Here is a 27348-nt window from a genome sequence, read left to right as displayed (position 1 = left end):
AATTTTATTACAGGTCTATAAAACTGAATTTTCACTCATGTGATGGGTAAACATGTCTGAATCACTTCCAAAAGCACTTAGAAATAATGAACAGAAGCCTGGTAATAAATTTCACAAACACTTAGAACTCGGTAGTGCGTAAAAACATGGTTGCAGGTCTGCAATATTGGACTTTTCACTGATATGAAAGGTAAACAGGTCTGAATCATAGCCAAAAGCACTCAGAAATATGAATAACAGCTTGGTAATTTCACAAACACCCAAAACGTTGTAGTGCATAAAGAAGCGGTTGTAGGTCATAATAGTAAAATGGAAGACTATCAAAATATCCTCCAACCAGAAAGAAACAATAAACTACATGCAAACAAGTGCTGGCATATTGACAATGAATTTTCAATTATATATGCATATTGAGTATTGGCAATGAATTCTGAATTATGAATGCATAGTGAGTATTGACAATGAATTATGAATTATGAATATTGAGTATTGACAATGAATTCTGAACACAAATGTGGTATGTTAAGGTTCTATAATGTACATATACATGCTTTATCCATGTTTTCATACGAAGACAATGTATATATACATGCTTTATCTATTTTTCATATGAAAATGTAAAAGTTTCCTGTATATTTTAAATTTTCCCTATATTTTATATAGCCGTCCCCAAAATTGGCAAAAAAATTTGCCGTCCCGAAAACTCATCCCGCCATCCCCTGCCGCCCCCGTCCCGGAAACTTGGGGTAACATAGACTAAAACTATTCTAAATTTCTAACCATATTAGAGGTGAGAGATTTTAATTGAGCCCTCTTCCTGTAATATAATCAATAATAACTATACTATCTAACACTGTTTAAGAGGGGGCGAGCTAACTCATTTCATGGAAAGTGTCAATTTCTACGATGTGTTTTTGTTGATGGAATTTGCTAGATCTTGGAATGGTAGGAAAGTCAATGCTAGAGGTCTTAGCTTTGAGGTGACTAAGGATGTATATTGGAGGCCATTGGGCAGTCCATGGAAGGGTTGAAGACCTTCAAGGCTAAGTAAACCAAAAAGAAAGAAGAAATGGAAGATTTCTTAAGAGAAGAGGAGAAGCTTGTGAGATTTCAAGTGAGCTATCTATGGAAATCCCTTTCTAGTCCTTAGAAGGAGGTGATCATTAAATTGTAAAATATATTACTCTTTTAAGGAAGATACAAATTTGTTTTTTCCTACCATTTTACTCTGCTTAACCATTTCAGACATAGGAAGCTGTTTAGCTTTCCATTCTACTTGCTTATGTTCTTGGAGTTATATACCGTTGATGTTTGACTTAATAAGGCTGAAATGTTGTTATACCAATGCTTGATTTTCTTGCTTTGTCAATTTGCCATATCCAAAGTGGTGCATATGGAACCTTCCACAAAGGTTAAGGTTGTGTAGTCCTAGCATGAAGTTGGCCCCTTTGAACCCTCTTTAAGCAATGAGAGCCCTTCCCTGTAATAACCCTATTCATCAAACACTTGGCATCACTCAACATAAAATGTTTCTGATTTGTGTGTTTAAGAGTTATCATCAACAATCACACATCTGCAACGTCTCTATCCAAATATGTGCTTAAACACAATGTAAGCTCATTGACATTTCGTTAAACAGTTGGTGTTCTGCTGGTCTGTGTTTGTTTTCAACTCGTTTTGAATGGATATTTCAAATAAGCGTCATAACATAAATTTCCAAACTTCACATATGATTAACATCTCCATAAAAATATAATTAACAGAAATATCTTTTATTTATCCCTGAACATTGCTGTTACAAATTATATACTCAGAAAATTGCAGACAGCTGATTGCCCCTGTTAAAAGACTCAATATTTAAAAGTAAAAGTGCTGACCTGGTTACTGAATAGTCTTCACAACAAACAGAAATCGATTTTTGTAGCTCCTCTTAACTGTATGGCTTATCCTTGAGTAGTATGGCACCCAACTAGGAAGTATGGGAGGAATAAATGTAAGCAAATTCCCTCACAAAGGCTGGGATACTCCCAATGAAGGCTGTGTCAGGGATAAATAATTCCAAATAGGCAGCGATACTAACTTTGACTAGTTTTGGCACCACCTAGCAAGCCACATCCCCTTTTGCTGACTCCATGGATTGGTACGACACTTATATGAAGTGTATGGCAGTCCAAAATAATGCATCGACCACCTCTATAAATGTTACACTAGCTTTATTGACTTTCCCATGAGCCGCGTTGACTCTAGTATAGGTCGCATGGAAAGGTGTGTGTGTGTGTGTCTATATATATCATAGTTTGAAGACTCGTGGACTCGCCACGGACTCGCGAGTCCAGTGGCTCCACGAGTCGACTCGCCAAGGGGCCGTGAGGCAAGTCCTGGCGAGTCTTTTTGAAAGACTCGTCAGTCTTTCTCATGGACTCGCTTGAGTCAATTACACGGACTCGCGAGTCTTTTGCAGGGACTTGCGCGACCCAGTTATGACGCACAACAATGTTTAAAAGTGATTTTTTTTGCATTTTTTCATTCATTTCTCTTTCTTTCTTGGTGAAAACAGGTTTGTAGGGTTTGAAGGAGGAGAGCAAAGAAGATTAAATCAGCAAAACATTTATAGGGTTTGTAAACATTTATAAACTTATGCTGCTATTATACATTTTAGTGTTTGAAACTATGAGTAATGAGTATTAATGATGAAATTGAAAAACACAGCCAATACTGAGAGGGGGGTGAATCAGTATTGGAGAAATTAAACACTTAAACTCACTTGAAAAGTAAATATAAGAATGCAAGCTAAAACTTATGGACAGACATAGAAATTCTTTTCGGGTAAAAAACCATGGCACAATAGTCTCTTCAATAGCTTGAAATGGGCACCAACCCAGATTACAAGAACATGAGGAGGGCACCAATCCTCTGCTCAACACCAACTGAGGATGATAACCAAACAAATTTTTTTGAGAGCACCAACTCTCTTACAAACGAATAAAAAAGGAAAATGGAATTTGCTTCAGCTCTTTTTTTGAAACCTTGTCACTCTCTGCTGTATGATATTGCTATCAAATCTCAGCACACAGTAGCACAAAATTATATATATATGAAACCTTTCTAACCAACCCCATTATGTGACCTGGAACCCTTCTACAATTAAGCCACAAGTCTACCTTAGTATATCTTCAGCCCTTTTTAATTCTAAAGTTCTTCTTTTTCAAAAATTATACACACACAGCACCAAAAAATAAATTCGATAATCCTTTTTATGCACCTCCTCTACACAGCCAGATATTAGCTCAGGACGACTCCTAACTCCACGTCAGCAAAGAAGAACACTTAGCCGCCTCACTCAAAAACGCAGTCCCAGTCTCTTACTTAGCTACGCATTCACATTCTACTTTTTATCAAAATGGCTCAGAAGAACATATTTGAATCAAATGCAAGGAAAGATTTAATGACAGCACACCCCACGACTCCAAGAAGTAACGCCTATACAGCAAAAATAGCAGCAACACAATTCCAAGAAAAAATCACGACTACACCAACTCCACGCATACACTCCCATGTCGCCTTTTCACCCAGAAAATCGTATGAAAAAAATGCTGAACCTTATAAACGAATAGAGATTCCTGGAGGCTCCATTTTGCTTCATAAATGGCCACAACTTCTGTATATATTCCAACTGAAGAAAAAAAAACGATGCTCATTCAAACATCTTCAGAAATCGAATAAATACTCCCCTGAAAAAAAAAAATTGCGCTGCAACCACAGATTAGAACATGTCCCTTAAAAAGACTATGATCCTCTGTCAGCTCACAGAGATGAATTGATGACCCACGACTATCACTTTGTCAACCACAACTTCCACAGAAACAGCCGGCAAAGCCACCCCCAGTAGTAGAAAAAAAACGGAATCTTTAAATGGCACAAATTTGATTTTTAGGAGTCATGGTCTCAGCCAAGTTGGCCACTCCACAATAAATATTTTCATTTAACTCTATGTCGATGTCAATCGATTTCTTCCTTTTTTAGTCGCGCCACCACCTCTGACATACACAGAACAAAAAGACGCTAGCAATGAAAAACCACTCAAGCTACGACCTCTGAAAAGGATGAAGGAACATATACAGCCAAACACCACGATACCGATATAATCAATTCGGTGTCAAGAAAAACGCACACCCAGCTAGAAAGAATCCGCATAACACAAACGCCTCACAATAAAGTCCAACTGATTACGTGTCACAGGAATTACACCATATTTGCCTTAAAAACAAAATTGAGGAAAGAAACGGACCCCACCAGACATATAAGATTTGATGATGTGGCAAATTGGACTGAGCAGCTGTTCATTTCCTTTGAATAAATAATCAAAATATTGAAAAAATAAATAGGCCTCACATGAATATTCAAAGATAGCACCCATCACATAGAATAAAAAGAATGAAAGAAGAAAGACCACGATTCTTTTGTTGACTATTCAAAGCTGATTTGGCACAAGTTCTGATGTCATAACAACAATTCTGAAGTGGCAGCTGATAAGGAGCAAATAAGCACTCACACTGCTACACACACAAATAGCTCAAGCAATTTGACATCAATGACTGAAAACTTCAACAGAAATTTCAAATATTGAGTATTTGGAGATCATATGACATGTGTAATGTTTCAATTATGGCTCTTATGTTCTCTAAATGCATTCATTTCTTTATGTTTTTTTGTAAAACTATGGTTTTTTTTTGCTGAGTCTTTCGCGAGTCTTTCACGAGTCCGAGTCCGAGTACAATTTTTAGGTTTGCTGAGTCCGTGGCGAGTCCGAGTTTTAAAACTTTGATATATATATATATATATATATATATATATATATATATAATCGTTGCTTTCCTTGGTGATTTTATATGGTATGGCAGCTTGGTGAGCTTTAGGATACAGCTGGGCATTTCACAGCTAGTATAAATAATATTTAATTTAATATCTTTCCACACTCACGCACAAAGCACTGTAAATTTATTTTTGCTCACCATTTTGCACACACACTAGATTAATTTCGTTTGATATTTCACTGGCGCACACAGCACTTTTGACAAAATGCAAAATTATTATATGTTTACAAATCTTCAATAAATTTGTACTGGATAATCTGGCAAATATGTGAATCTGAAAGATAAATCGATTTGCCCCATACTCTGCAAACCTGAATCAAATTGCACACATGTGAACTGTGTATGAATTTGCCAATGATTGGCCAAGTTCGTTTTCGTCCGCAAAAAGCAATATTACCTTACAGTTTTCACAATTCTCTTTTTAAAACCCTACTAGAACTTTCTGGAATTTAAATTATATAATCACTTTTTAAATATTAATTCTTTCTGTTCATAAAAGTGAATAATACTTTATTCTATTTGGGCCCCAGGTAAAGTCACTTTATTTAATGAAATATTCAACTCATAAAATTGATTAAATACAAGTTGTTTGAAAACATAAATTTAAACAACTTGATTTAATCAAATTATTTTCTCTCCAACCGTGTGGGCCTAAAATGGGGACAGTATATGCCTAAGTTCTATCACAATTAAAATTCCTTTGACTTTGGAGGTGGATTTTGGCTCTATTATTAGGGCCAGGAAGGGTAGGGCTACTTTGTTGTTGAAGGATAATAAGGACACAAACATGGTTGGGGAGAACGAAGGGAAGGAGACTTTTGTGATGGCTGATGGGTAGTTGGAAGGTATCAAAGGCAAACAAATTATTAGGGGTAGTTGGAAGGTATCAAAGGCAAACAAATTATTAGGGCCAATGATTCCTAGAGGAAGGTGGAAGCAGAGTCTATGAAGGGGAAACAGCTTGGAGATAGTGAAGAGTTTATGTCCTGCAAGAAAGCTAAGTCTATTAGGGAAGAGGATAAAGTGGAGGACTGTGCTGATAATGCTATTGAGGAGCTCTCTATTAAGGAATTTAGTTGGCAGTGTGGATTCTTTGGAGAGGGACTACAATCTTCTATAGAGTATCCTAAAGTGGTTCTTGAACAGTGTTCCACGGAAACGCGTTTCCCCCCTTCAGGCCCAAGTCTCTCCGTCCCCGAAACCCGTCCCCGTAACTTTTTCCCTTTGTCCCCCGTCTCGGAAGCCCGTACCCACGTCCCCCGTATCCCCGTCCCCAACAGCCATGGAACACTGTTCTTGAATGAAAATGAGAGACTAGAAATTACATTGAACCAACTATTTCAATAGGTTAATTGAAATCATTCCCAATTTGAGTTCAATGAGAACAACTGGAACAAACTTAAGGATTTTTGTGAGTTTAAAAATGCTATAGATAAGGGTTTTATTCTTGGTTGAGCTATCTTGAAAGAAACCACAAGGATTTGAAGGTGTCTTTGAATAAAATCATCGTTCTCAATTGGACCACTATTAAAAATTCAGTAGCCAACATAGTCATGCTCCAAGAGAACATGTTTAAAAAAAGCTAACTTCAGAGATAGTGAAGAGTTAATGCCCAACAAGAATGCTAAGTTTACCAGGGAAGGAGCATGAGAACATGTTTAAAAAAAGCTAACTTCAGAGATAGTGAAGAGTTAATGCCCAACAAGAATGCTAAGTTTATCAGGGAAGTGAATAAGGTGGACTACTGTGCTGCTAATGCTTTTGAGGAGCTCTCTATAAAGAATGTAGTTGGCAAAGTGGACTCTCAGGAGAGGGACTGTAATCTCCAATACAGTATTCTATAGTGGTTTATGCATGAAAATGAGGGACTAAAAATTAGACTGAATCAATTGTCTTGACATGTCAATGGAATGTTGAGTTTTTAGCTCGGATAGGAACTTCTGCACAGGTTCAATGTGAATGTGCAGGGAAAGAGTTCAAGTTGTTCCAGTTATTCCATTTTATATTTCACTTTTGAGGATTAAAGTGAAACTTTTTTATTTAGTTGAATAAGTCTAAATAAGGTGTAGATAAACATTTAGACTTGTCTTCCATCTTATCCTTATAAGTGATAAGGATGCTTTTTGTAGGTAAAGCTGATTTTTTGAACTTCTTTGAAATTACAGACTTTGCCAATCCTTTAACCTTTGTGAACCTTCCAAATTTTTTGAGCCTTGTTACTATGATTGGAATGGGGGAAAAATGACATTCTAAATCCTTCTCTCTTGTCTCTAAAATTTCAATGTTGTATTCTTTGTCGTGTTTGTTTGTCATAAAAAAAATTAAGAGTTGGAAGGTTTGATTATACTTGTTTCTAGAAGTCTAAATTTGACTCGTAATGAAAGCATACAGACCATAAATATAAAAAACATTTTGCATGTGTAAATATTCAGAATATTTATCTTTTGTATTTAAATGTTAATAATAAAATACAAGAATGAATCTTTATCAAGTTGACTATGTTGTATGATATGGATAGACAGGTTCTTGGAGCTTGTTGGTATTTTCTTGCATTGGAACGGCGAGATACTTGCTGGCGAGAGGCTTGTAGTAATAATTCAAACACATGCGAAACTAGGATGCTCTATTGTGAGAAGCATTCTGATCCTCCGCATATATTATCTGAAGCTGACAAGAATTATTTTCAATCTTATTGTAATGCATCTGGTTCTGAACATTTTGACTTTGGGATTTACGCTGATGCCCTTACAAGTCGAATTGTCACATCACCAAAATTTTTGCAGAAGTATTTCTATTGCTTGTGGTGGGGCCTACGGAATCTAAGGTATACATGTTAGAATGTTGCTTCCTTTCATGCTTAAACATGTAATCTATTGTTGAACTTATTCATGTTGCAACCATACTGACTCTGAAAAATGCTTCAAGTTAGAATGATTGTATATTATTAGACTAGATCGAGTAGATTAGCAAGGTTCATGCCAGAGCCAACTTCGTTGATGTAGTGACTCTATTAGTGATTTGCTTTACTAGATAGATGCAGTTTGGAAAAAAATGAAATCAATATATAACAGAAGGCTTGTCCTAAAGTACACCTTGAAATAGTTAATAAAATAATATACATACGTTATCCTACCAAATTAGCAGAGATTGAACTACATAATCCAACAATGTAACAATGCTTTTTGGTGTTTCATCATAAATCATCCTTGAGGGATCGTTGCTGATTTTATTTTTGTTACAAATATTATCTTCAGTGCAGTTATTGCAGTGATGCACTGAACATTGTGTATTTTCTTGTTAATGCTATTACCAGTTTCACGGTTTTAATAACTAATAAACCTTGAAAAGGTTGATTTTGTAATATTTCTCCTCATTCTTAACACAAATAACCTTTCTTTCAAAAAAAAAAAAAGAACAAGAAGAAAGGTCTTTTCATATTTGATTTTGAATGTTTCATGTCATCACGTTCATAATTTTTCTCCTCATGCTGTCTATGAATGAAATGAATGGGACAAACAAAGTAATTTATGCATTGTGTTTAGAAAATATGTTTGTGACATCATGGTTACCTATACCTTAAACATAGTAGAATGTCTCTCTGAGCATTGCATGTTTTCTAGAAAATGTCCGTTTTCGGAGTGAATCTCATCAATCTAGAAAATTTGATTGAAATCTAAAATCAGAAAGTAAGTTTTTCTCTCTGTCCATGCAAATTTTGCATTCTGCTTCTTGTGTGGTGTTATGTGAAGAGCATTTTGTAGATGATGCAAAGTCTGAGTTGGTTTTGATGTGCAGTTCACTTGGGCAGAGTCTGGTCACAAGCACTTATCTTTGGGAGATTTTATTTGCAATGTTTATTGCTATCCTCGGCTTGGTTCTGTTTGCCCTGCTTATTGGCAACATGCAGGTTAGTATGGGACTAATAAATATTTCCCCCATTATTAGCTGTGGTTGTTCTTTTGGATAATTTACCTTTGAAGACTACATTTGTTACCCTTGGTTGCTATTATTTTTATTATCTTAGTTGTTAGTTCATTGAATTCTATTTTCTGGTGAAAATTTACAAAATGTATTGTGTCTTTTACATCATGTTCTCCTTGTTGTTCTATTTTGTAGTTTTCATTGTATTGTTGCCATTTAACTGATGAAGGAATTTTCTTTGGTTGGTTCTAAAGCTTTGATTTTCTCTACTAAAGTAATGACCAAGTGTGGTCTCTTCTAGAATACCAGTTTTAGATGTTTCTACTGGTTTATGCATGTGTGGTTTGAGGCCATTTATGAATATCCCTTTTTAATATTCTGTGGGAATGTCTTTACCTTAGTCATTAAGTTTTTAACTTGGATACAATAATCTTTGAAATTTGATTTTTTCCAAATAAAGGGTGGTATAATACTATAAATGATATATTTGTTTCTTTCAAAGGAAACCCTTGCATCAGTCCTTTGAAAAAAAAGAAATGAAAATGTGTCAAATGACTTTCTGTTGATTGAATGCTTCTGCTCAATTATTTTGGGGGTGAAACCTATTGGTCATGGTTGTTTTATGATGTTCCAAAGTTTGTCAGGGTGCTTTGTTGTTGGTTTCTACAACATTTTCAATACAATTCCACCAAATTTTTTATTTCTTTCAAATTTTATGTTAATAATTGAGCCTAATAATCCCTTGAATCTCATGTAGCTGAAAGGAAAATTCTGTTGACCTCCAGCATGCTTGGAATGTGTCTCCACTTTCTGTTCCATTATCTTTTTGAAAAACATTTCTCATGTCTTTTGGGGGGTGTTGGGGTGTATGAGTGGGGGAGAAGGAGAGTGGTTATTGTATATTCAACTTAATGCATGCGAGTGAAAACTTGGTGTTTTCCCCGTAGGGTGTCAGGTTAAGACATTGCATAAATGACAGAAGTACACATAATATATGGAACTCACAAGTGTTCTATTGATTCATAATAAGCTAGTACATAGAATGATTGCAATATGTTCCCTTACAATAGCATGTCCAAAGACTGGAAACGTATACAATATAAAGGAGTCTGGGCAGTTACCCGGTGCCAACTGTCGACAACCGATGGGTTAACTGCCGATGCTAACACAATTTACCTTAATGCTTAATTACCTGACAACATCATCCCCCCAAAAAAGAAATGTCATCTTCGGACGACAGACAACCAAAATGGGAATGATGTACAAGCAAAACTGAAACCCAAAACAACAAATCACTGGGGAGGGCAAGAGGGCGTCCCTAAAGAAGAAGGGGCCGCTGATGTTGAAGCCAACTGCGCCCGCAACCGCATCACTTGATCAGTTCGATAAGCAAGGTCCCGCTCGGCCACCAACTGGTGATCCCGTGACTGCTTCACCCTGAATACAGCCTCCATGAGCTCCTTTTGCTTCTCCTCCAACTCTGCCGCAAGGTTGGTAACGCGGGTCTCTGCTGTGGTCCTCATCTCTGACTCAGCCGCCAGTGCTACTCTCACAGAGCTCAATTCTCTCTTCACCATGTCCAAAACCTCCTCTGCACGGCCGACTCGGGCCTGCTGCTGGGCCAACTCCGTCTCCAACGACGGAATGCGAGCGGCCAGCTCTGCAGCTCTATCTGCCTGGATCTGAACCTCCCAGAGTCGGTAATAGCCATCCCGCACAACCTGCTCAATCTGTCTCACCAAAGTCTGCACTCGACTCTCTCCGACCACCTCTTGACACTGCCACTCTGCGCTCATCTTAGGTAGGTATATGGTCGGCCATCCCCGTGCCTCAAAGCACCTCTGGAATGCCTCTCCTACCCCTGTAGTAGCAAACTCACGTAGGCTCTCCAAGGCTGGCTGAACAATGGATTCCTCAACCATGGAGGCTACCAACCGCTGAACTGCCTCCTCCATCTCAACAAAAAATTGTGCTACGGCAGTAGGCTGGGTCCTCCCTACACCTTCGTCCTGAAGGCCCATTTGTGAAGGTATCTCCTCCTTGCCACTAGTGGGCAAAACCAGCTCTACAAGATGCTCCACCAACTCGACTACCTCTACCTGCATTGGATGCTCCCCCAAATCAACTACCTCAGCCTGTGTAGGATGGCAAGGTGTAGCAGGTGGTGGCCCTACCGGAACTATGGGTGGGGCGGCATACCGGTCCAACCATGTGTCTGTGTCCACTGCTTCCCCACTGTCCTTTGCCTGCCCCATGCCTTCCGTCCCTATTTCCTGTTCTGTGACAGGTGAGCGCACTGGAATACAAAGAGTGGTGTTCACTGTAGGTGTTTGCATTATAGGACAAGGATGCATTTGCTCGAATGCTGGAATGGCCACCCCAGGAAGGACTCCCGTCGTCACCCTAGACGAGGAAAGGGGTGTCAATTCCCCGTCCACGTGCAAGAATGCTGGTGTGAATAACAATTGCCCTGCCCAAACCCCCTCTCCTGGAGGTCGTGCCACCTCCCCTGCTGGCAGCCCACGGGTTCCATGTGGTACCTGGCCAAAAGACACTGCACAACCACCCTCTTTCGTACCAGGGGTCCCTGTCGCCACCTCTACTTCGGCTAGCTCTGAGAGTCGGAAAGTAGTGTCCCCTCCGAAACACCTCGATGTCTCCTCAGACTCCACACTCTCGTCTACACTACTCTCTGCCTGTCTTGAATCAGTGTCACTGGCCGACACCACCACCGGGACCTGCCTTCTTCTCTTCCTGCTGGTTTGACCCTCTCCACCAGCCATGAGTGCGTCCAACTCTGTCCAATAGAAAATAGCTGGCTGTAAGGAATCAATGCAGTCTCGTGGTTGCCACCTTCTCAGATTGGCTGGTACCTGTACTCGTACGGAGTCCAAAAACAACCCGATGGCATGGTATGACATGTAGAAAACTTTGTGCTTCAGCATCAGGAAATCGTGGGCTCTATCCGATAACAAACTCGCCCAATCATAGACCGTACCTTTCTTCAGGCCCTGCATCAGTGCAATCATAGGTGCCACTGCATCCGACGCCCTACTTGTGCCAGTTAATCGACTCTGCATCAAATCGAGCAAGCACTACCAGATGCTAGGTTTCAAGAATTTTTTCTTTAACCCTCTGCCTTGCGGTGCTAGAATCCTTGCCCAGTCGGCTGTCGTCAAGTCATCCCGGCACATTTCTTTTAACAGTTGCGTTTTCTGTTCTTGGGACATCTTTTGCGGTGGCTTCCCTTCGTATGTGTGTTTCGATTGCCGCCTGTAGGATGCAGGAGAAATCCTTCATGAGTGTCTTTTCCCCCTCGAACATTTCTTCGGGTTCTCTGTCAGGGTCACTCGTTCCTTCTGGTAATGGTTGTCCCATTATCCGTGTGCCATGTAGTGCATCCTTTTCCCCGTTGCTCCCAGGTTTTTACTTAGGCAGCGATGCCAAATGTTTTCCCCTTAGGGTGTCAGGTTAAGACATTGCATAAATGACAAAAGTACACAGAATATATGGAACTCACAAGTGTTCTATTGATTCATAATAAGCCAGTACATACAATGACTGCAATATGTTCCCTTACAATAGCATGTCCAAAGACTGGAAATAGATACAATATAAAGGAGTCTGGTCAGTTACCCGGTGCCAATTGCCGACAACCGACGGGTTAACTACCGATGCTAACACAATTTACCTTAATGCTTAATTACCTGACAACACTTGGCCCTGTCTAGGATTGGTATTTTGATTTTGCAGGAGTGTTTACATCTTAATTTGTACCTTTCAGTACAACATAAAATGGAACAGCTTGTAGGGTATAGAACTTTTCTTTGAATTTGTAAGGGAAGATCACTTTTGAAGCATGAAGTTTATGATAAGGCTCCTTTTCAGAAATTTACAATAATGCCTAGAACTAGCAGGATGCCTTTTAGCAGGCAAAGCAAACAAACTGAAGGTAAACCTGTCCTTTTGTTCTTAGGCCCAAGCACAAGCTAATCAACACTATCGTACAAGACAATAGGTATTTTGATTTGTTATTTAATGTGGAAAATCTAATCTAGAGAAAGTGGATACATTCTCCCTTCTGTTCACTGCAATACCATCACATCATCAATTGCAATATAAATAGAACATAACAAAACATACCAAGTAATTGTAGATGAAGTCATTGATTGCTTTATTCTAGGGTAATGCTTTTGTAATAAAATGTAGACCAGGGAGGACAGCGTAAAATCCGTCTGCCTTCCCTGACTATGGGAATTATATTTAAAGTACTCTATGATTGTCAAACAGAACACAGGCACTGAGAACCACTTGCAATTAATTTGTAGCAACTACTCACAAGCCAAGAAGTAATTAACACATAGTTGGATTCAAACATGCTAACAAAACATTCAAAATTAATGTATATGAGCTACATCATCCCCCCCAAAAAAGAAAAATGGGATTCCTAGCTGTTAAGCAAAGAACACAATGATACAAATCATGTAATATTAGGGAAGATTTTCCAAAAATTTTGATGGCACTTATCCATTTGGGACTTCTCCATTATTGTCTTGGTGTAGAGGTTTGGCATATAGATAGCCACATTCATTTCTCAGTCAAAGTATGCCAAGAGTCGGTTAAATTTTGGATGTGCAATTGCAAACCTGCATCTACACCTATGGAGAAAGGATTGAAACTATCAACCAAATCGGATTCACCTGGGTTGATGAAACTTCATTCAAGTAACTAATGGGCAGTGCCATATATCTTATCGCCACTAGACCTGACATCAGTTATGCTGTGAGCTACATTTCTTGCTTCATGTCAACCCCAAAAGCTGAACATTGGGTTGCAGCAAAGCGTGTGCTGAGATACATGAAGAGCACTCCTGATTTTGGCATTTTGTATAGTAGGAGCAAAGATCCTAGGCTCCTTGGTTTTACAGACTTAGATTGGGCAGGTTGTGTTGATGATGGGATGTTTACTTCTCGGTATGTTTTCAGTTTGGGCACATCACATATGGATTGAGGTCAAAGTGGATCTCCAAAGAAGTTCTCGATTATGTGTCAAGTAGTGTAAGTGCACTCAACATGATCTATGTGATGTAATATGTAATATGCCCTTATAATATGCTATGTGATGTTAGATTTAGATCAGACTGATAATAATTAACAAAATTAACACAATGAACACAAAGAACACAAGAATACCCTGGGAAAACCTCCCTCTTGGAGGTGAAAAACCCAGCAATGAATCTTAGTTTATATTAGATAGTAATCGGTATGTGCCTTACGAATTTGCTTCACCACTTGAAGCAATATGAACGGCAGAATATAAATCTGATCTAGGGCAAACTTATCTGGAATATCCTTGACTGAAGATGATGTGCAAATCAGAGAAGACAATTTGCTGACATGAAGATCAATTGCAGATCACAAGGATCATTCACTGATCATGGATTCAGTTTGCTGATCATGAATGTGATTTGCTGGTCATGGAGGACATTCGCTGTCTCAGAATTAGTTTGCTGCCCTTAGGAATTAGTTCGCTGCCCCTTAGAAAATGATTCGCTGCTCTTAGAAGATTCACTGATGCTTTGTAGTAGAATTCGCTGAGTGCTTGATTGCTTGAATGTGAATGACCTAAATGCATGAATGAGCTTTGTATATATATTAGCTTTAGCTATCTTATTCTCCTTAGATCAGCTTCACAAGATAAACAAATAATAATAATAATATGCTCTTAGAATGGGTCAGCCCTATATGCATTTACAAGTTACAATGCACATTATAGGTCAGCCCCATTTACAAGTTACATCGCCCATTATGGGGTCAGCCCAATTTACAAGTTACATTTTAATTTTGCATATCAATGTGACCAAGGCCAATAGGCCAATTAGTCACCCATATGCTAGGTCGGATTCCTTCTACAAAAACATCAACACTCCCTCTTAGCTAGGGAGGAGTCCTCAATATCTGAGTCACATAGTGACATCCACCATGGCTACTCCCAGAGGGTGGGTCCATCATGGATACACCCATGAATGAAAAAACAAATGAACACAAGTGCCCATCACGAAATCCTCAACGTGATGTCGTCATCTCATCACGACGTTCACCATAGCTACTCCCAGAGGGTGAATAAACACAAGTGCTAAATCATGGAGTCTCTCACATGACATCCACCATGGCTATTCCTAGAGGGTGGATCCACCATACCTATTCGCAGAGGGTGGAACAAGGGCTTTCACCTCAAATTTCTCTCGCAGAGAAGAATGCACTAACAAGGGCTTGCACCTCAAACTTCTCTCGTAGAGAAGAATGTATTAAACAAATCTTCAAGACGATGAGGCTCTCTCTGAACCTGAAATGTTAGGCTCCCTCTGAAGCTGAAATGTTATTTCCTCCTTTTAGAATAAGAACCCTTCTGAATTGACATTAGACCTTGGCTCCTCCTAAGGTGTCCCTATGTCAATTTCCGCAGAAGAAGCTAGATGAGTATGTTGGTGTTGGAAATAAGCCACATCCGGACTGACGATGGACTGGTCCAAGAGGGGCCAGTAGCAACAGAGGTAAGTCCCCTTCACAATACTTCATGACAAATACAACCACCATAACCTCTCTGTTTTTCTGATAACAACAGGAAATGAGATTTCATATATTCGTAAATACTGGTTCTGTTTTTACTACTGGTTTCAAGGATTCAGACCCTTGAGATTGTAAGTCTCCTATGGCACCTCAATTGGGGTTTTGACTAGATATGACTTCAATGCATGTACCTGTGTTTTAAGATGAATCTAAACAGACCTTTTTTTTTCTCTTGATTGTTTTCCCAATTTCAAATTGCAAACATGGAGTAGTAGCACTGGACTCTACAATAACTTTGTTTGTTCTCAGGATTTCTGATTTCTAGTTGATCAGGCTAGACAGATCTCGACTGGTTTTACAAAGATTTGGAATACAGTACTACATAATATGTTGGTTTCCAATTCTTTTATACTGGGTTTATCCGTGATTCACATCTGCATATTAGTAAGGCATGATAATTCAAACAATCATCAAAAACTTCGTTCATCCAACAGTGCTTCATTTAAGGATATTGGTTAACACAGGGTAATTGAAATCTGCACATTGGTTCCTGCTGAACCTTTACCCTCGTTTCTGGAATCGTTCTAACCTTGACTACCTCTTACAGTTTCCTGTTCGAATTCACAAACTGTGGCCATTTAGGGCACGGGCCAAGATTAATAATGGTAATCGTGTACCCGAGTCGGGTTGCTATTTTCACAGGCTGTGTTTAGTTCTAACACAAGTTGCAGTTGTTTTGATGAACCCCCACCACATACTACACAATACAGTCGCGGACTTTGAAAATCTGTTATAATATTAATGTCTTCAAATCATATTCACTGTTTAGGGCTTTTATCCCTGGCCGAATCCTATCTCAATCAAATGATTTTATTATCGATTCAAACCAATAATTTTTTTGAACTTTTGTTTCATTGTATGGTTCGACCGATTCACTATCGGCTTCTCAGAATTCTTTGTCACTGGTTTTAGACGCTTTTGATTATACATCCGCGTTTAATAGCAGCGGCTTTCCTTTTCTTCTACTTTTGGATAAACATAAACAGATATTGGTCTAGAAGCATTCGTTCTATCTCTCAATTCAGCCACTAGTGCCATCCTCGACGACACCCTTGTCTTCCAACTTCCACTGCTCCCGGATCCAATCCTAGCATCCACTGAAAGACACGCCTGCTACCAAACCTGTTGTGCAAGCCCTTGGTATCTGGCCACCCTGAAGACACATACTCCATGGACCACAACACCCAATTGACTTCCCAAGTCGCACATTCAACCTTCAGCTGTCAACTTCCTTTCTGTAGTGCCATCCTGATTGCCTGTAGAAGCTCATTTTCCCCAAGAGTAACAAGGATTCTGATCTTCCACGAAGTGAAATTCGAAGCTCCATGAAGTCTGTCTTCAACCTTCAAACCGTACACCATTGTCACTGCTGGAAATTGCTTTTTGAAGATGAAGTAGGAGGAAGAGCTTCGCTGCTATCAGACAATCTGATCATGATCGATTCAAACCCGCTCTGATAACATGTTAGATTTAGATCAGACTGATAGCAATTAACAAAATTAACACAATGAACACAAAGAACACAATAATACCCTGGGAAAACCTCCCTCTTGGAGGTGAAAAACCCAGCAATGAATCTTAGTTTATATTAGACAGTAATCAGTATGTGCCTTACAAATTTGCTTCACCACTTGAAGCAATATGAACAACAAAATATAAATCTGATCTAGGGCAAACTTATCTGGAATATCCTTGATTGAAGATGATGTGCAAATCAAAGAAGACAATTTGCTGACATGAAGATTAATTGCAGATCACAGGGATCATTCGCTGATCATGGATTCAGTTCGCTGATCATGAATGTGATTAGCTGGTCATGGAGAGATTTGCTGTCTCAGAATTAGTTTGCTGCCCTTAGGAATTAGTTCGCTGCCCCTTAGACAATGATTCGCTGATGCTTTGTATTAGAATTCGTTGAGTACTTGATTGCTTGAATGTGAATGAAATTGAATGACCTAAATGCATGAATGAGCTTTGTATACATATTAGCTTTAGCCACGTTATTCTCCTTAGGTCGGCTTCACAAAATAAACAAATAATAATAATAATATGCTCTTAGAATGGCGCCCATTATAGGGTCAGCCCTATATGCATTTACAAGTTACATTGCACATTATAGGGTCAGCCCTATTTACAAGTTACATCGCCCATTATGGGGTCAGCCCAATTTACAAGTTACATTTTAATTTTGCATATTAATGTGACTAAGGCCGATAGGCCAATTAGTCACCCATATGCTAGGTCGGCCCTAGAAGGAATCCGACCTAGCTACAAAAACATCAACATGTGATTGCCATTTTTGTTTTATCATGCAAACTTTCTGATTTGAATCCTTTAGCTTAGGAATGAGTCCAAGGAGATAGGGGAGGAGATCCTATTGTACATAGTGATTCTTAATCTCTTTTCCAACACTATAGTTCTAGTGATTTAATGTGACATTAGAAGTGTTGAAGCTACAATTGAAAATGTAATAAAATGCCTCAAAATGTGTGTAACCTTTGTTTAGTTTGTTAATACAGAATCCTCATGGAAGACTTTGGCACTTCATAGAATAGTGTGCGCCCAAATTAACTGCTTATAGAAATGAAGTGATTTTGATCTTGGATTTTATAGTTTAAAAATAAAAATAAGAAGTTGAAAGTGCATTTCTTAGGTAGAATGAGAGCCAAATAAGAGCACCAATGTGATGTTGACAAAAAATCATGCACCTCATATAAAATGAAACTCTAAAATGGGTTTGTATGTGCAAGAACAAAGGTCTCAAAGTTCCCTAAATGAGAATGAATTGGCAAATGTTTGATAAAACTATATAGTTTCTAGGAAAATGATGTAGAATTGCCCACAAAAAAAGATTATCATTATGCAATTGTCCAAAAATAGCTAGATTTAGAAGAAAACTCAATTGGAGTTTAGATGAGTGGGAATAAGCCTTTCAATGTTTGGATATCAAAACAAAATGCAAATCGCCATAGGCTAGGACTCCACAACTAGATGATATCATGCTAACATCAATAGGTGACTTTACAACATTTTGCCGATGTGGTAGCTTATTGTGGGACTATTGTATTAATAGGGGTCAAATAGGGTAGTTGATTGGATTTTGTGTGCAAAGCCAACATTAATGTGTTTGTCAAAGTTGATTGAGGTGGCCTTAAGTGTGTTTTTGATGTTTACTCTGGCTAGTAGTGCTAATGAGTACAATGATGTGGACTAGGGACTAGCAAAATTTTGGCCAAAGTTGATGTGTTGGGGTTCAAAGGAAATTTTAGGTGATAGGGGTTGAGCTAGGTGTAAAGCTCTTCGTCCTAGACATGCTTATGTGCTACCCTAGGCAAGCATAGCATGTATACAATGTTGTTGCATTGTGAATTGTGTACAAACAAAACACTAATATTTTTCTTATTTATATTTTATATTTATCTCTAACCAGTTGTGCCTTGAAGTGCATGACACAACACTACCTAGAGAAACGAATAGTAGTTTTAGGAGAAATGTCCAATTTAGACAATTTGACAAGCAATCATAAGATTTTTGGCCTCACCAAATACAATGGTGACCTCAGAGTTGATCTAGCATGCCCCAAAATGAAGTTGCTTGGAAAAAAAACATAGATAACAGCTAACTTGAAACCCTTGTTAGCTAGGCCATTGAGTGTCCAATCCAGACAAAATAAAAGACAATGAATTTCTTAGATCCCCTAGACAATGGAGGGCTTAGGTTTTCTGTAATTTTTACCTAGGAAAAAAAACTTACAAAATGTCACAAAAGCCCAAAAACCCAAAAGAAAACTTATTTTGAATGGTGAAACTAGCCCAAGTGCAAACATGCTTTTATACATGTTCTTAATTACCTTCCGTAGTATTCAAATTTAACATATAAAGACAATTGTTATGATAGACATGATAACTATTTGATATGGAAATTTTTAATAGAAACTAGGAGGAGCTTTGTAGAACTTTGTTATGCTAATTTCATGCTCCTAGTTTGTATTAGGAAATTCACTAATGATCACAACAAAATAGTTATCATGTCTATTACACTACTAGTCTTGTGTTGAATTTAAATATTGTGAAAGATGATCAGTCATTGGTGCTCTTGAGCTAATCAATATGCTTATCTTATGAATTCTAATAGAACGAACTTACTAAATATGTTCAAGTTTTGTAAGGGTTTGACAATTTGGGTATCCTACAAAACTATGTCGTTGACATTTTCAAGTTATAGAAAGCCCTTGGCTATAAGGGCACTAAATGTTTGCCTTCTTGGTAGCTTGGCATTTGAGGATTTATCCTTAAAATATATAAGGCATGATTTGATGGCATCAAGGGTGAAAAGCATGGTTTGCAAACTCTGCGAGTTGCCAAGTACTCTCTATTTTTTTGTTGTGTGAGTTTTTACAAGTTTAACTCGTGTTTTTATAGACATAGGAAAAACATGGGTAGAAATGCCGATGCAATTAAAATGCTAGTTTAAATGCATTTTTCACATGTTTTGCCATAAAACCATGCATTTTCTCTTTCCAGATATCAATTTCTAATTTAATACATTTTGTAATTGAATTTTGCAAAAAAATGTTGTTTTAAGAATTTTTTTAATTTTTTTGTTTTTGCTCGGTAATGGGTTGAAGCCGAATCGCTTTTAACTGAAGCTATGAACCAGCGAGAGCGCATTTTTGAGGGGTCTCATCCTCAGATAAGCACACACAAGCACCACCTTATCTCTCCAATGCTTGTGTGTGGGGCTGCCTGACCCCCTTATCTCTCCAATGGCGTGAACTCCTTATCTCTCCGATGACGTGCAAACCTTATCTCTCCGACATGCTCCATTCACTCCGGGCTCAGACATGCGTGCACGAACCACCAATTCCTTCAAGCGTGCCAAATGCATCTGCACTTGTGCTTGGTACGAAGAGGCTTTAACACCTCTGGCGACGACGTAGAGAAGGACCCCACACGGTCCGTCAACAACTACATTTATTCCTTGATCTGTGTGGGGTGGAAGTGATAAACTAGTGCAAGAACTATGAACACCTCCATGCTAGCAGTCATGGTCAAACACACATGCCCACCACCAGCAGCTAGTCCACGACATCACCATGCATGATAGCTGGGAATGGAGCAAGGAGGCTCGGGCGATCTCGAACCCCCGACCCCCCTCAAGGAGGTTCACAGATTTTACCGCTGCGCTGCGGGGTCATCCTCGAAGAAATTTTAATTTTTTGTACTTTCGAACTTGCTGTGTTTTTTTTCTTTTTTTTTTTTGAGTATTTGCTGATTTTTTTTCAAGTATTTGTTGAGTCAAAAATTTTGGGCTTGTTGAGTACTCCTCGAGTTTGAGTTTGCGAACTATGGTGAAAAGGACTACAATTTCATCAAAGTTTTATCCTAGTACTAGCTCATGTGGATCAAATTATGAAGTTTTTTTTTAAAATCAAAATTCGTAGAAGGGAAATGACACCCAATTATAGAACTTATATTTGAGCTCAACCTATAAGAAGAGAATAGGGGTATTGGAAAGACAAATGCTTTCAAGATGCAAACGATTCTTTAGAAGTTTATAGGAATGAAATAAAGCTGAAGAATGCGAATTTACAATCCTTAGATGAAGCAACTATGATGGATAACCATAGCAATGGTGAGAAGTCCATCAATATAGAGGTGATGAGGAACTGATAGTGGTTCTTCATGCAATCAAGATCATGCAAAATATTAATGTAAAACCCTAAATGTTGTACCAATTTCATGCTCACCTTTGATTGTTAGGTAATAGCTTTCCTCTCTTCAAGTAATGTAAGGACTAGACTTCCCTTTTTTGCTTGCGAGGGCTCAACTATTTCAATCAAACTTATTAATATGGGCTGACTCTACTAAGATTAGTGGAGAATGCAAAAAATCCACATTCTATATTGTGTTGACTTTATGAAGCATGGCTTGGGCCATTTGCTCCATGTTGTTTATAAATTGTTGTGAATTACTAAGAGGATTTACTAGGTTTGGCCAAGGAAGTTGCATTGAATTAGAAACTCTTAGGGGATTAGAAGAACTACTTGGCCTAGAGTGTGTAGGTGCAATGGAGGATGTAGATTCCTCTCAAGAGTAGTGCAACCTTGGTTCTACAATTTGTTGACACTCCAACTATTGGAGAAGCCTTGATGAATTTTCTATAATCAAGAGTGTATGTAAGGAGTGGGTAGGGCTCACAAGGGGAGAATTCAATGTGTTCATAGGAACACTAAATTGGTCTAGCCCTTCTTCTAAGGTGTGAGCCATTTTCAATGGTGGAACCGTGGAAGGATATGTATGGGGAGTCTAAAGGAAAGAGTGAGTGCTTGGCTTCTCTCTTCCTCCTAGGGTTCCTCAACCAACTTACCATCTTCTTACTCACTAGCTGCATCCTCCTTTGAGGTTGTTTCTTCTACTGCCTTTAGGCATTTCTTGGTGATACTTTAAATATCCTTTTTAGCTTCTTCTTGGCCCATGACATTTGTGAACTCTGCTCCTAGTGATTTCCATCTAAGAATACATGGCCAAGGTAGGTTATAAGTGGTATTTTTTAGAAGTCACCATCAATTGCTTCTTGAGTGTATATTGTAATAGATACAATCTGATTTTAGAATACCCTTTGTATACAAAGGTATTTATTGCTTATGTTGATGATGTATTAAAACCACATAAGTTATGTCTAGGTAATCTATAGTATGTTACAATCACCTAACTTTCCCATTCAATAATAAATACAAGCCATACATGAATTGTGTGCTGTCCAATTCTCTGAAATTATGTGCAATCATTCTTTCAACAATTGGTATTAGAGAAAAGAAGCCTAGGAAGGGCACACTAATCTAAGTAGGGAGGCCCTTAGAGAGGGTATGCTGTGTTGAATATTCTAATGCACAAGACAACTGAGAGGGGGTGAATCAGTTGTATAAAATCTTAAATCTATTTCTTAAATCAGATTTGCAACAACTTAACTTTAACAGATAATCCATAGAAAGATATGAGCATGAAAAACTAAAGCACACCATACACAATGAAACACTAGATTTTACATGGAAAACCCTATTAGGGGAAAAACCACGGAGAAGCTATTCTCAATGTATGAACACCTGTTAGGTTGACATCGGTTAAGGTGATTTTTACAAAGAAAGGCTCACTACCCAAGAGAAAGAAAGAGAGGCTCACTGTTGGAGGGCTCACTGCCAAAATGAAGAAGAATAAAAGAGAAAGAATCCACCACTGATGCACTTTTGCAACCGTAAGATCTGTAGATACCTTCAACTCACTGCTTCCGGTAGCTTGCACATGAAAGTTCACACTTATCAACACTTTTCACTAACTCAAACACCAGCCATCAAACAATCAGGGAGATAGATCCTCTTTCACACACCTTCATCACATATCACTTTCTTTCACATATACTCCAACACACAACACACAACACCCACATCATCCTCAACAAATTATCTCTTATTTATATCAACCTCACATTTGCAAAGTCTCCCAAGGTCGGCTAAGCAACTTAACCAAACATAATTCAAGTTAGGTTGGCACTAAACATTCCTGCGGTGGAAAAGAATCTAAAGTGGACCACAACACATCTTAACTAGGACCAAAATAAACATCAAACACATTATACAACAATCCATAATCAACGAAGCAATAATATAAAGTTTAAACACCCGAGGTCGGCCTAACCTAGAGTAAGCACCATCAAACTTGAAACCATACTTTCGAAGCCCAAGAATACATGCCAACTGAATAGAATGAAGCTAAGGACATTATCAACTTAACTCCAAAACCGCAACACCACCATAACACGAAGAAAAGCGGAGCATACAATTCATACGGAAACACTGTCAAACACTGTCAAACATATTGATAAACACAACGTCCTTGTCATAGCAATCCAGAGCACCAAATCCAGAATATAACATCTCTAAATGTAGCTTATCAACATATCCAAACTGCATGAATAGATGTACAACATAGAGGATATGTGGAGCAAATCTCTCAGCATGACTGCACAAAAAACCCGACATCACTTACACCAACCAGTCACTAATGACAACCAAAGCATGTTGACATCAATGACAACACATAAGCAGTTCATTCTGATCAACCTTGCAGTATGCTGATCAAGAAAAGATTGAAGGAATAAGGCAATGGATGTCAAAAGAGTTCTGTCCAATCACAATCAAATTGTTGTCCAAAGAAGAAATCATTGTCAAAAGGAGAAGATATCTGCTGTCAAAGTTTGTCAAACTTGCTGACCAAGGAGAAAAATTCAAGTGGGAATGAATATGTATAGTCCAATATGATTGAGCAATGACCATAGTTACTAGACTCGGACTTGACACAAACTCAACAGCTGATATTTTACTTGGATTTGAAATCATTACTTACACTCGGCATATACTTGACAAATTGAAAAAATCATGAAATAAATATTTTTTTAAATATTTAATTTTTATGCACTCTTCACTAAAGTGACTTTTTCAAGCATTTGGTTGGAGGTGCAGAAGATTGTTATCATGCGGAAACCTGCCAAAGCCACGTTGAAAACTATTTTAGATTGTTTTTCAAGTGACAATTTTGGTCTTCAAAGGGTTTTTAATCTCCCTTTCTTTTTTGCAAATGTCAGGTGAAAAAGATTTGGCTGCTCAGGACACAAATAAACATGGGTGTGAAGCAGGGTGTATGGCCTGATCTAAGGTGGTGGCATTGCATGCATGTCCTACGGTTTTGGCAAGCTTGTGATGCAAATAGGGACCTTAGCTCTGCTATGTACATATCCTATTTTTTCTAGGTGAAAAGGATGTTGGTATTGTTGATCAGTTGGAAGGCCAATAGTTGCATGGCAACCTTGGAACTTTTGGTCCTCTTGTTTTGATTGCACAGTGACCAGCATGTTGATTTTTCTTAGAATTTGGTTACTAAGGTAGGTAGTGGTCAGCTTGATGAGTTGAACATTGTGCAGGTTGGGGGTTCTACCTTGGAGCCTTTGGTGGCTGGTTCCCCCTTTGATCTGACCCTACACATGTTTGATTTGAGCATAGGTGAAGCTTCTTATGGCTTTGAAGAATTATGCACTATTTTTAAGGTTCTTGATGCTACTGTGGATAGGTCTACTGCTTGCATGTGGAATACCCTCATTGGGAGATTTTCGGACTTCCATCCTTATATAGATGTAGTTCAATGATAGTTTCTAAAATAACGGCGAATGTTTGGTTAGATTTGGATTGTTGCCATGACCAATGGTTTTTTCTTATTCTCTTTTCAAACCCTTGAGGATTGCGATAGGGTCCTTGGTTCCTTGGTAAATCTAGTTGTTTTTTGAAAAAATGGTCTACAGGTTTTGATGCTGATAAGGAAAGCCTTAATAGGGTCTTTGCTTGTGTTAAGTTGTGAGGCCTTCCTTTGAAATATTGGGATGAGATCATGCCAGGTATTGCCAACCCTCTTGGTTAGTTTTTGTGTATTGATGAAGTCATGAAATCCATGAAACACTACGGTTTTTGCCAGATTTTGTGTGAGCATTGATTTTGACAGGTGCTGCCAAATGCCATTTAATAGTGTTCCGAGCTTGGATTATGGGAGCAGAAAATTGAATATGATCCCTCCTTGCAGGTTTGCATTCATTGCCATAAATTTGGGCACTTCTTCCATTTGTGCCAAGATATCAAGAAGAAGCACCACATTCGAACAAGAAGTATCATATTGTCTCCCAATCATGGAAAAGAGGTTCAGAACATTAAGGAGATTTAGAGATATGATAGAGCACTTTGCAATGAGGATTGAAGTTGATTATAAGAAGTTGGACATTGAGGTTGTGGATCTCATAGGGAATGTGTAGGAGTCTCCCATTAATGACAAGATGAAACCAGATTCACTTGTAGAGCCTATGAATTGTCCTTTGGTTGAGCTTGGATCTTTTTTGAAAAAAGGTAGGATTGTTCCCCACATGGATCAAGCTTTGGTTCTAATTTAGAGCTCTTTGTAGAGTTTTGGATTCAAACCTCCATGCCTGTAATGGTTTTTTCTGTCCCTTTGATGTGAGTTTGTTGTTTCATCATTTGTTTCTCATGAGGCCATTTCTGGTTTTAAGACTTCTTTCTTCATAGGCTTTTGTCGCTTCTTGTTGTTTATGCTTTATTTTGATGTACAAGGTTTTGGGGTCCTTTGAAACCCCTCTTCTGGTTCATAGCTCCATCCAAAAGCGTTTATCTAAGAAACAATCACATGATTAGTTTGCCCTATTGTAGCTCATGCATTACTGAATGTGTTATTTTACACAAAAAGAGGCATACAAGTCTTATTTCAGAAGGTAATAATTTTTGGCAAGCTTCTGTATCAGAACAGGAACATGAAATTCAAATAATTAATGACTAGAGAAACTAGCTAGAGATCACCATTTTACATTGTTGTTTTCTCCTCTTTTTTTTTTTTTTTTTTCCTTTTTTTTTCCTTTTTTTCCTTTTTTTGTTTTACTGCTGGCCAACTCGGGGGCTTGGGACTCATGATCTGGCGAGTCTTTTAAAAATAGACTAGGACTCATCTTAAGTCCCCAGGCCTTGGAAGACTAGGTTCAGTCTGAGCCTTAGTGAGTTTGCTGAGTATCCAACACGTCCTAGTACGTTGACAGAAACCATACAGGTGAATAGTGGTTGGGTATGGATACACAACCATGGTACAATAAGCTATAGCTATATAAATGACAATGATCCACTATAGATGAACAATAGACACATGGATGACTAGTGATCCATACATATTTAATTCTTTTAACTATGATTTGTTTTTAGTACACTATTGAGGGCTGATTGCTTTCTGTCAAAGGTCAATTGAAGAAAAAGTGACTGCCATCAAGGAGTGGTTTTCACAGGGAATTGCACATGTACTAAGTTTTTTTAAATATTTGGCGACATACAAATTTTGTACTATTTTTGTAATAAGTCCATTAATTTGCAATTCTATATTGAAGTTCAGAACTTTTCCTGTGAACCCTAGGTTGCATATTCATGGCCAATATACAAAGTGTTGTTTTGCCCGAAACCCAAAATTGTCATGCCAAAACTTAGTATGGAGCCACAAAATATTCACCATTGCTGAGTATGAGCTATGATAGAATATTGTTAAAAATAAAAACCGCTATGGCTGCAAATCTTAAAGATTTTGATAATTATTATAAAGAAGCCTTGCTAAAATTGTCCATTCTGGTGACATGATCTTAAAAGTTACGAATGCCACTTTTGTTGGTGATCTTGGGGAGTCTCAAAAACAAATATAAAAATATTGTGAAATGTAATCTTGCATTTGAAAAATCTATTGTTTCCTATGAAGTTGGGTGAGGGTGGGTCACTGGCAGAGGATTGAATTAAGATGAAAGACCTAAGAGATGAACTCTCTATTGTCAATAAACCAGTGGATGAAGATTCTATTATTGCTTTGTGTCAGTCATTTGCCATTGTTGTTTTAAACTTTTGTGGAGTCTTTGTACCCATTGGCAAAGAGTCAGACTCTCACCTTTGGAAGTAGTTCATATTTCTTGCAAAAATAATGGAGACAAATGCAAATGGCTGAGGTCAGTTTTGGACAATTGGAGTGTCATTACTACACAATATAAGGGCAAAGTGAAGAAAACATCAAGTTTTGATTCATAATCCAAACACAAAGTGAAGTGTTTTTATTGTTATAAGTAATAATGTGAAGTGTTTTTATAAGAACTAGGGGAAATTGACAATCTCAATCAGAAAACACACTTATGGAGTTTCCAACACATGCACTAGATAATCTCTAGGGTGTGGCAGCTTTAGATGCCCATTGGTTCTGATGTTTTCATCTCAGTTTCAAGTTCTATAGTGAATAACCAAGTCAATGCAAAATAGCATTACACTATGTTGCTTATTAAGCACATGCCTGAAAGCG

The 27348-nt window shown here is 38.2% G+C and overlaps 1 protein-coding gene across 6 annotated transcripts in view; it reads left to right on the top strand.

The window, feature by feature from the left end:
• The window catches only part of LOC131061649 (putative cyclic nucleotide-gated ion channel 8), a 95062-nt gene that overhangs the window by 65241 nt on the left and 2473 nt on the right, over positions 1-27348 (top strand). For all 6 annotated transcript variants that reach the window (XM_057995439.2, XM_057995444.2, XM_057995443.2 and 3 more), the window contains 2 exons: positions 7397-7698; positions 8670-8781. In XM_057995439.2, coding sequence (XP_057851422.2) covers positions 7397-7698; positions 8670-8781 — 414 coding nt within the window. The remainder of the gene's footprint in view (positions 1-7396; positions 7699-8669; positions 8782-27348) is intronic.

Source organism: Cryptomeria japonica, chromosome 7 (genome assembly GCF_030272615.1).
Source record: "Cryptomeria japonica chromosome 7, Sugi_1.0, whole genome shotgun sequence".
Lineage (NCBI taxonomy): Eukaryota > Viridiplantae > Streptophyta > Pinopsida > Cupressales > Cupressaceae > Cryptomeria > Cryptomeria japonica.
The sequence above is the reverse complement of the archived record's forward strand: the minus strand, read 5'-3'. Positions and strand labels throughout refer to the sequence as shown.